The sequence below is a fragment of the Periplaneta americana genome, chromosome 7, assembly GCF_040183065.1.
Source record: "Periplaneta americana isolate PAMFEO1 chromosome 7, P.americana_PAMFEO1_priV1, whole genome shotgun sequence".
NCBI lineage: Eukaryota > Metazoa > Arthropoda > Insecta > Blattodea > Blattidae > Periplaneta > Periplaneta americana.
The window spans coordinates 140111344-140123528 of record NC_091123.1 but is presented as its reverse complement, the minus strand read 5'-3'; the positions used below and the strand labels follow the sequence as shown (position 1 = coordinate 140123528).

Genomic DNA, 12185 nt, shown 5'->3' with positions numbered 1-12185 from the left:
TGTGGGTGAGTACATATTTGTGCTTTTGTATCTTGTACACAATACCATTAGTAACGTTCCCTGAGATCACTATATTATTAAATACAATTAAAACTTTGGTAGGCTGACAATGAAACTATTGTTGCAAAAATCAATAAACTTACAAAAGAACATCTTTCTTTGCAAAGTTGCACTCTTACGGCCTCATAGTGGATATTTTACTCTCTTATGTGTAATTCTTATATGTGGAGTCAGAGCGTGTTTTTACAACACAAAGTTTAAAGTAAAACCTTACATTGTTTTATGTACATGAAATGATATTGATGATGAAGTGCTGCAAATTAAGAGATTTTTATAAGACAAGACCGCCCACGTTTCAAAAATAGATAAATCAAAAGTAGGAGTAAGGAAGAGATATTAGAAATGTTTGGTGAACCAAGTATACAGAGTGTTCCATTAGGAATGCGACTGGACCCCAAAGCCCCGCACGGCATTTGCATTTTATAATCATAAAGCTATGTAAAATCAAGAGAAACCACTTTTACGGCCACGCTCTGCTACCACTTACGAAAAGTTACATCATTTCACAAGCATATTGGGTACATCTGACTACAACGTGAGATGTTAAAGGTGAATAAGGATTTAACCAATATAGCGCGGCTCCCTTTCACCGATAATTCGAGTCCAGATGCGTTCATAACCGAAGACTTTGTATTTTTTAATATAAGTTAAGATTGCTGGGACATGTGGAGTGAATATTAGAAAAACGATTGCCTTAAAGGTAGACTGACAATAATTTCTTGAGAAAAGAATGATATAGGAGAGAGGATAATATTCTTGCAAAAAAAAAAGTAAGACATAAGACATTTTTTGACTGATAAAAATATTGAACAATAATATTCTTCAGAGAACACAAACAAAAACTTTTAGGCTGATGTGAGGGGGCAGTGTATTTTACCACAATAAATACTACCAAGATTATTTTTAGATTATCTTATCTTATTATACGTAACAAATTTCGGTCTTTCATTCCCTTGTCATAAAACCTATCACACGCCATGTCACAATTTTCTCTTGCAATTAGCATAGCTCTCATTACTTCAACACTTATTCGGGATTTCTCCTTGTACAATACAGTATTCATAATAGGAGATATTCTTTCCAATGACGCAGTACTTCCTGACAGACTAAGAATGAATTCGATGTCTCTACAATGTTTGTAAGAAGCCTGTACCATAGTTAGATGAATTATTTATTGATTGACTGTAAAACACTAATTTTATAATATTCATTACTCTGTAACAATGTATTTTGTATGCAGATTATAAACATTCTACTCTAATATATCTTCGGGTGAAACAGGATCTCACTAATTGGATAATAAATAATAGACCTTGATGATGATGATGATGGTAATAATTCTAATAATAATACAAGAATATAATTATTGGTATCGATAATAAAAAACAAATGAAAGCTTGATTTTAGGTTGATTGGCAAAAATATTTCAGTATTTCGTCGTTGATTTTATGAAAACTCCTATGTGACCGTCTAGAAAATAATTTTTCAGTAGGAAGAAAAAATTAATTAAATATCAACAGGCTTACACTGATCCTCGATGATGTCATTTATGTCCAACATATACATCAACGTTTTCTACCGAATTACTTTATACTCTTATGTAGGCACATTGATTTTTAATTAATTTTTTCTTTCTCCTCAAAAATTATGTTGTGTACTGCCACATAGGAGGTTGTTTTGTAAAATCAACAATGATATTTCAAAATTGCTTTATTTAAAACATGGAACAAATATATTTTAATACAACGACGGGGCTACCGGTCATAGAAAAATATAAGTACTCTACCATTCAAAACGGTATGTATGGTCAGGCAGTTAAAAAGGCATTAAGTGGCATTCAGGTGGAGTAAGAAGGAGAGGAAGACCTAAACTCAGATGGCTCCAATACGTAAAGAACGATTTATGGAGAGTTGGGGGCAGAAGACGAAGGCAGTGGGCGCAGAAAGAGATGTGTGGTTTAAATTAATTGAAGAGGCCTGGGTTCTTCATTCACTGAAGCGCCAGTGATGAGTGAAAGACTAAATGAATTAATTAATAAGGCAAGACGCATTATTCTGAATTGTCTATATTAACAGGAAAGTGTTGCAGAAGGAAATCATACTCTCTTAAATCTGCTCCTGAGGAAGATGGAAGCAACCTAAAAGAATACTTCATACACAACCGAAAAATTAGACTTATAATAAAGAACAGGCAGAATTGCTAATGCTAATAACGATAATAATAACAATAATAGTAATAATAAATTATTTAGTACTATACGTCTCTTCGTATCGTAAGTTATATGTCAGATATATTTTCTTGGTAATATATTTCGTTCCTAATAGGCTATATCGTAGCAGATCTTCCAGTGATAATGAGAGCACAGAGAATAAGTTATGTTGTTTTTTAAATAACTTGTTATTTACTCAGTAACATTTGTGAAATATAGAGTAATTTACTTTCTCACCACATAAAGTATTTTATATACACATGCATTAGCACCATTAATCTTATAATTTACAAATATAAAGTTGTTGAGTAACAGAGCTATAATTCTATTAAAAACTGAAACTTTAGTTTTTGATTATTAAGTTATTAGTACTGCTCTATGGAATATGATTATGGTATACCATTCAGTGAGAAATGCTCACAAGTGGACTATTTTTTTTAATCTAGGATGACTACACTTTTAATGTTAAAATCGGAGTCACTAGGCAGAAACAAGAATGCTGGGCACTATTACAACAATTTTAAATGAGATGGGAGAACAATTATGGTTTATTAAAAAGAAGACGTTTAAATTAGACTATTCCCATTGCTGATGAAATAGTAAAATACACCACGTTTCTATGATTGTATCTATATTTGTCTTCAGTTAAGAAAAAGTTACGTAGCAGAACAAGTTTGCCAATTTAATTTTAAACTTTTTCAGTTTTCTGAAATTGTCATACACAACAAGTACGTGACCTAGGTTTTGCAAAATTATGGAATGACAGACAATGGAGAAGTGTATGAACTTGGTAGACCAATGCAATGGCCAGCACGTTCGCCGGATATAACTCCCTGCCATTTTTGGATGTGGGGACCGTGTCAATCAGCAAAGCCACGTAATACTGACAATCTGCGAGAGAGAGAGAGAATAACGGATGAAATTGCAGAAATTTTACAAGAACTGTGCATCCAATGTTGAATACTATGGTGAACAAGTGGACAAATTTTTAAGTTAGTGTATGTAAGTGTGAATCACTACCCATATAGCCTAAGTGTTAACACTTTTTAGAGACACACTCTATATTATGAGCTTGTTCGATGGTAAACTGGACTTTAAACTTTGTAAAAAGGACATGGAAACAGTTGAGAATTTTAATTTACTGAATTGTCTTGATACACAAACGCTACTTTATTTTTGGGAGTGATAGTTTGGAACCTTTGCTGATATGGCGTTGTTAACACAGGAGAAGATGATACTAAGGTATACGCTACTCGAGCTAAATGACAGCTGTGAGCAATATGGAATGAAGATAAATGCATATAAGACGAAGACCATAGTCATAGGAAGAAAATTACACAGGTAAACTTGTGAATTCTAAATGAGGCAGTAGAGCAAGTGGACAGCTTCAAATACTTGAGGGTGTACTTTAAGTAGTAACATGAGCTGGTACCAGGAAGTCCAAAGGAGGATGCAATGGTCAAGGAAGGTTTTAATAGAAAAAGGAGCATCTTCTGCGGACCTCTGCAAAAAGAACTAAGGAAGAGACTAGTGAAATGCTTCATATGGAGTGTGGTATTATATGGAGCAGAAACACGGACATTACGACGAATTGAAGAAAAGCGAATAGAAGCATTTGAAATGTGGATATGAAGAAGAATGGAACGTGTGAAGTGGACAGACAGAATAAGAAATGAAGGTGTGTTGGAAAGAGTGGGTGAAGAAAGAATGATCTAGAAGAGAAAAAGGAATTGGGTCATTGGCTGGGAAGGAACTACCTACTGAAGGATGCACTAGAAGGAATAGTGAACGGGAGAAAAGTTCGAGGCAGAAGAAGATATCAGATGATAGATGACATTAAGATATATGGATCATCTGCGGAGGCAAATAGGAAGTTAGAAAATAGGAAAGAATGGAGAATGCTGGGTTTGCAGTGAAAGACCTGCTCTTGGGCAGAACACTATGAATGAATGAGTTTGTAACCATGATATTTTATCGTAAATCAGTGAAGTACCTACATCTTTTTTTTGCGAAACAAGGATGCTGAAGTGGATTGGCTAAGTGGTTCCAATGGCAATAAGCCAATTGATTACAGATCACAAGCAGTTGGTAACAGAAAATGGGCTCATGAATAGACAAAAAGAAACACACACTTATATTGATTGTGTAACGAACGATAGACTTCTCACCACACCAACTTTCTTGTCTGAAAACATAGGTAGTTCTAGTTTAAGCAGTGGTATATTTTCTAATATTTCACCAGCAATGGGGAAAGTCTAGTATAAATCTGTTCTCCTCAGCTATAAGAACAAAATACAACTTATACAGCATTTTTAGTTGATTAGGTATCTTATATTAAAAGAATTAGGCACATCAAGTCTTTCAGAGTTGAGTCAGAAAATGTATTTTATGTCATATAAATTATTATTCTTGGTAGATATATAAAAAAATCTGAATTGCATAACATTTTTTATTATTTAGTTCCACTATGAAGTTGAAGAATGTTTCTTTGTATTAATACAGATGTAAGTATGTATAATTTTTCAATGTAACGAGTAGTTTTATTTGAAATTATGTTAATTGTATATTAAAGTTCAATATAATAATTTGCATATAATCTATTATTTCACTCTACATTAAATTAAGCCTTTATACTCACCAACATGATGGACTAGAACTCTTTTGTACAATATAAACTTAATTTTTTTTCTTAAATATAATAGACAATAATACTTTTCACAATTTGACAGCTGTAGAAGATTAATTTGTCATTATGAAAGCTCAGTTAGTCCCACCCCATCACGTAGAAGTCGGAACGACAGGCCCGGATCTCCAACTCCTGGGCCGGCTGGAAACGTCACACACTGATCGCTTTGTCGCTGATACTCCCATCGTGAGGCTGGAAAATGGCTCCCAGCTCTTCATCATCTGCCTGCCTCGCCAGTTTCCTCCTGTGTGAATTGAAAAGTACGAATTTCAATTACATCTCAATAATAAATTAGTGGGAATACAAAAACACTTCAGACAAAAATTGTAGAAAACAATATTAAGTTAATACACCAACGTACTTTATGCTCGACCATGCCGAAATGTTGTAATTATACACCTGGTAGCAGCCCTTTAATAGACCTCATTAAAGTACACCTACTCATTAAAGTTCAGGTGTTCCACCAATCAGAAAACACCATTGTAGCAATATGAAAGCGCAAGTATCGATTATTCTCGGATATGCAATCGAAAGACAACTAGACATTTTTTTCTCGGAAAAAATCAATATTTTCGCGTCTGCGCACATCTCACAATTTACGAGGTAGGCTATTGCACTAGGTCAGTTCCGCTCCTCAGCAGATATGAATAACATGAATACTTATGAATAATTTCAAGTTAGAAATATGGTCGAGCATAAAAAGTCGTATGAAACTTGACTATAATGGTAATTAAAACGCTCGTATGAAAATTATAAAACTCGCTTGCGCTCTTTTCATAAACATACTCGCGTCTTAATTACTACCATTATAGCTCGTTGCATAATGTACTATTATTATTATTATTATTATTATTATTATTATTCCTTTTTAAATTACGGCAGTTATATCTTATTAGGGTGACCAGATTTACATCGATAAAAAAGAGGGCACAAAGCTTCGAAAAGGAGAATATTGTTCGAAAAAAGAGGACAGAAAATATGTGCTTAGATTTAGGTTTGGGCCTATACTATACTTTGAATTACGTCAATACCTATTTTATTACAAAATATTTACAGTACAGATTTAGGCTTATATCATACTTAGAAGTATGTTAATATCTATTTTATTACAAAATAATTACAAAATACTTAGCCTAATAATAATGATTTACAGTTAGCTACATGCGAAAGTCAAGGGAATTATAATTATTAAAGAGAACAGAAAATATCTATTTAGATTTATATTCGCACCTCTATCTCTCGATTTACTAGCTACCTGAGCAACGACCATAACAAGGAGGAGCAAAGAGAGTTATGATCGTTGGCAAAGAGTATATTCCGTCGATGCTGCTGCCACCTACAGGCAAATTACTTGAAAAAGGCGTCAAATCAGATAATTTCAAAATATCAGGCATACAAGTTACGAAAAGGAGGGCATTTCTTGATTTTTAAAAAATCCCCGGACAAAAGCCTAAAAAGGAGGACATGTTCGGACAGAAGAGGACATCTGGTCACCCTATATCTTATATATCAACCGTGGAGGCTCCGTGTTGGCGTACTTGACTTAAAAGCCAGGGTTCAATTCCCAGTTGATCCACTCTGAATTTATAACTTGTGTTGGGCAAGTTTGTTGTTAAGGAAACAGAGGTTTTTTCTCAGGATACTCCTGTTCCCCATCATCATCATCATCATCCATTACGAGTGTAGTGTAAACGTACCGCTTGTGGTGTGCACTCTGGATAATCTCTGACGAACTAAGTTGTCTATTCTTATCAGCACTAGTGACATCTAGGAAAAACGCTCTACGAATAACGGTAAGTTAAGGGCTCTGCTATTAAAAAAATACTTGTGCACTTTTGTACGATGTTGTATTTAAGAGGGCTATACCAAAAGTGACACACATACATTAAGTTTACTGCAGACAAAATAAAGACGTCCACAGAAACATATTCTTTAAGAGAGAAAAGTTTTACCTTCATGTAGACCTGTATATTCACGAAACCACTATACTGAAGGATGCATTCCAACTATCTAACAGGACTTAAAAAATTGTCTTGTGGTAATATTCTCTTCCGCTATGTCGCAACAATACACTGTTCGCTTGACACTGATCCCAAAGTAATAACATTGCTTTTGAATATTCAATTCCGTAAATTCAAACAGATGGACATCGTAACAGCGTTACCAGACTCGAGAAGAGCAATTATACCAGCTGAGGGTCTAAATTATACTAAATTCTCCCAAATTATGCTAGATTTCCAATTATTAGAGCTTTATTGCTAATGCTTTCTAGCTAATGTGTCTATCTGAAGATTTTAGAAGTCCCTGCTATCTATGCCTTTCAGTTTCGCCTAAATATTTTACGAATTGTAGAGTTACCTCTCGCAACTTTTCATGCAGCCATATACAAAATAATAAAAACATATATTTTAATAAAGGGAAAAATTATGTATATAGTCATAATAATTAGTTTATTTCATCACTTCTGACTGATGTTTATGTTATCCTTCAAACAGCTCCTTTTGTGCATTTGCTAAGAGGGAGGGAATGAGAGAGACACAGAGATCACTACGTGACAACTATATGGTTGCTGAATCCCCATCTCCCCAAATTAGGTGTGCCATTTGTAGTCTGTCCTTGACGGTTGGCAGAAAAGACACCCAGTGACTGAGCTAAGAATATGTGCAGTTTATTACGTTGTGTTTTGCAAGGATTACATATTCACTGTGCGAACGCGTACATATTTTGAAAACTTACATAAGAAAAAAGAAATCTTATGGCAGAACATGGAAAATTTTAGACGTAAATTTCCTGGCCGCCCAGTTCCGTGCAGAAAAACGATACTAAATTTAGTGAAAATATTTAATGAAAGAGGTTCTGTGAATGATGTGAATTACCTATATCTACAAGATGGACAACACTTCCAGCAGCTACTATGAAGAAGGTGAGTATCGAATATTATTAATGTAACGTAGTACGTAAATTTCAATCCGATGTCATGAATTCGGAGGCGGGAGCGGGGGACCTGCCGTTGATCACCAACAGAAACACCGGGGACGTTTGCTGGAACTCACTGTACTACAATAGACGAAATAAATTGTAGATATACATAAAGAACTCATCATCGTCAACACCATCACCATCACCATCATCATCATCAATCAATCAATCAATCAATCAATCAATCAATCAATCAATCATCATCATCATCAATATTGCCGGTGGTACTGTTACTTCTACTATTAATTCCATTTTGTTGGATATTACTAAGAAGTACCAATTATATTTATCCGTTCCAATTACTTCTCATTTTTTACAAAATGTTATTCATTTCATTATTACCCAGTACCAAATACACACATTTCTTCACATTAATATTTATTCTACAATCTAAATTCTCCGATCTTCAGCAAATTCTTAGTGATAATCCTAAAAACGAATAGGAAATATATTTGAAAATAAGTTTTACTTTGAATTTGTCGTCGTCCTTTTAATTAGTATTTAAAATGTAAACATATTTCTATTCTTATAGCCATGATCCCGAGCTGCGCTTGGGCTTGGGTTGGATCCCCCGTTTGGTCTGATTGGTAAGTTTCTTCCGAGGTTTTCCCCAGCCGTGGGGCGGATGCCGGGTGGTCTATGGCGAGTCCTCGGCCTCAACTTATTTCATCCGTTTGGCCTATTACCTGGTTGGGTTTTTTCCGAGATTTTCCCCAACCATAAGGCAAATATCAGGTAATCTGTGGCGAATCCTCGACCTCACCTCACTTCGCCAAAAAATTGTAATCTTGTAAACTTTTGACTTGTTTCACATCTTAAAGCTTCATTGCCAATGTAAGATCTATGGAATACAATAAATGAAATTCAAATGTTGATTATATCAGCTATGTTATTCTTTAACATTAACAACCTTACTTCTACACTGTAGGCCTGGTAGAACATCTATAATTTGTTGTGAAATTGTATATTTTAGCTCCTCGATTAACGTACGATGACTTAAGGAAGGAGATGGGTGAAAATTATAACTTCTAAAATTTTTCTGCTAGAGAGTTTATTTTTGGCATACATACATCCCTTAGAAAACGTACACATGCTACTGAATTTAATTTCTTGTCATTGAGTAGTTTTTGAGTTATGCATTTCAAATACATTTTCAAAATCTGTCTCCTTGCACAAATTTTAAGTACATGATTTACAAATTTGTGTACAGAAACTGTGATATATTTAAAAAACGCTTAGTATTCATGTTTTAAAAATTTGTCCAGAAAAAAATAAAGAAAATATTTAGTTAATTAAAACACAATTTTCAGATGCTTTGGTGCCTATTAAATACTGTAGATATTATTTTCTACTTTAAAAAGTTAAAAATCCGATTCTTTATTTAATTAACTGTATTTTATAAAGCATGCAGAAAAAAATCAACTTCATAGCTTTAAATTTGTGAAACCTTTAGAATTAGAATATGTAGTAATGTGCTGAAAATGAAAGTGTGGAAAAATTACTTTTAAAGTATATAACGAAGTAATTAAAGACCGCAGCCATTTTAATATGACGTCATTACTGACAGTTCTTCTAAGTGTGGTAGGGTCCCGAAACTTTGGTGACACATCGATTAGGGCCTGTAGTTTATTTTTTGTAGTGAAACGAAAATGTGATATCTGATGAAAATTTTCGAAATTTTACATGTATCGTCTCTTAAACATTTTATTTACGATAAATTTGAAGTTAGAAGAGCTGCCGATTGATATCCGGTGAATGCGCTGTAAGAAGTCGAGTAATTACTCACAGCATGGAAATAATTATTATATTATATCAAACAATTAATGCATGATATATACAAGGGTGGCGAGGCAAGATTTAAAAATCAAAAGTTTAGTGAGCGATGAATGTACACTGAATAATCGGGATGTTGTTTCAGTGAGTTCTGAAAAATATGGTATCATATTTACTCACGTTTTCCAGTGAATTGAAAGAAGAAAAGAAATTCAAAGTTATTTTTTGAAGAACAACTCAAAGACACATATTTTAAATTTCTGTTTGAATGAATGAGATTATAGGCAGATATGCATTCCATGAGCTTGTGGGTATTTGAGTTTTGTGTTTGTCTCGATTCTTAGATTGAAATCTTTGGGATATTTAAAAGTGAAATTTAAAATTATAACGTATGAATATTTCTCACATGATAGGTAGGCCTAAATAATTAAAACAGATTTTGGATTTTCTATAGCACGCTACACTTAAACTTCCAACTTGCATTTTTCGAAGTTCTCTGTTGCGAGAATCTGAAACAAGTTAGTTTAAGCTTTTTGTATACCTTGCATATACGAATCTATGACAGGGTAGGTTGGGATAGTTTAGACTTTCAGTATGTCTTGCATATACGAAACTGTGATAGATTCAGGTTAGGTTAGTTTAGGCTTTTGGTATGCCTTGCATATACTAAATGAAGTGAAATGTGCGCTTCGCTTTCATTTCTAAAACGTTCTAACGCTTTATTTCACGTGTTAAATAATCTCTTTGAGGTTACCTATACCGATCAATTCTTTCCAATTTTTAGCTATTTTCTAATATGTTTTAAAGTCAATTGATGTCCTATATGAATTATTCACATTCAAAACTACCTTCTCTATCAAAATTAGACAGTTTTTATACCTTTTTTCGTCAAAGAAACCTTCAGTGTCGCGTGCTATAGAAAACCCTAGATTTTTTTTTCGCGCAGAAACTTTCAGAATCCAGAGATATTATCTTGACCATATTTACACGATTCGAAGTATGCATTTAAGCAGGTTGTCGCTTCGAGATGTGTTAGGATACAAACACTGTTCAGAAGGTCATCGGAGAACAGCGCACCTCTACATCACCGAGACCTCTGCGCAGTGGTGGGATGGGATCGATATAAAAGGTCATTCTGTTTAACGTAATGTAAATAAAGAAACCAAATTACGTTTTACAAAGCCATAACAATTCTGAAGCCATTTGTGTGTATCTAAAACTTTTATGACAGAAATATTTAAATATAATACAAACATTCGAGATGAAATTTCTTAAATATTTTCAATATTATGCAAATAAAAACATATACAAATTAATGGTATGAAAGATCTAAATTGAAAATGTGTTGCACTATAGTCCCGTCGCTCTAATTTCCGGCAGCCAATCGCGTTGTAGGTCGGCTACATTTAAACGTGTGCGTCTTGTGATTCGCTTATGAAGACGTCATGCATTTCTTAAGGCTCAATAAATACTTAATATAATCGCCCGCCATTTTGGCTCTTTCGTTGGCGTTCGCAGAAAGCACACGAAGACGTTATTTGCCGCTCAATTATTTGCTGAATTACAGTGGGTTTGATTTATTATCATAGGAGCTACGACATGATAATGTTTAACGGTATGGGAAATAGATTCCTCGTATGGTAGCTCGGCAACGAAAGAACAAAAATAGCGAACGATACTACCTACCTAGACTATATAGAGCCTTCACTTCCTAAGACGTAAGCAAAGAGGAGGAGTCACGCCGGGAATAACAGCGTCGCGACTATAATGATAAAGCTGAAGAATACAGAAACAACTGAAGAAGTCAGATAAGGAACATGCCATATGAAAGACTAACTAAACAGATACTAACATGTAGAATTGTCCAAAATGAAGAAAAAAAAGAGACATCGAAAGGTTCTGGGAAAGATGGCTCTACTTGTGAAATTGTAGCGGGTGTTTTGTTTAATTCTTAAATGGAAAAGGAGAGAAGTGAAATTAAACAAATTACATAACACACATAGACTATATCTAAGACTAATTAATAGAAATACTATTACTACAAGGTAACTGAAGTTTGTATTGCATTCAGGAGTATTTAAAATGCCCTTCCGTTACCTATCGAGCTGCAGGCATCTTCTGTCGTAATAGCTATTGGACTTAGGTCTGTAACACTTTTGGAAGGTATAGGCATCCGACAAGGAAAATTCAGTGCGCAGAAACCAGCGGGCGCGACTGCCTCGCGCAGATGACGTATGTTTCCTTTCCCAGCATGTTCCCAGTCTCCAATCACACCGACACCATGCGCATGCGCACGTACAGTACATGATATATTCTTGTGCTTAACTGAACACGTGTTTTTGCTACAGAGTCAGGGAGTCACATAGCGTTTTATATTCAATATTAATTACATTTAAAATTTAAATATGAGGACTGTTCCAGTGATGATGATACCGATTGTGACTTAGAAAGAGACCATGTTGACATCTTGTAATGTTA

General features: G+C 34.3%; 1 protein-coding gene across 2 annotated transcripts in view; it reads right to left on the bottom strand.

Annotated features, from left to right (window-relative positions):
• Positions 1-4830: 4830 nt before the first annotated feature.
• The window catches only part of LOC138703488 (uncharacterized), a 349295-nt gene continuing 341940 nt past the window's right edge, over positions 4831-12185 (bottom strand). For both annotated transcript variants that reach the window (XM_069831388.1, XM_069831387.1), the window contains exon 9: positions 4831-5199. In XM_069831388.1, coding sequence (XP_069687489.1) covers positions 5106-5199 — 94 coding nt within the window. In that variant the 3' untranslated portion in view covers positions 4831-5105. The remainder of the gene's footprint in view (positions 5200-12185) is intronic.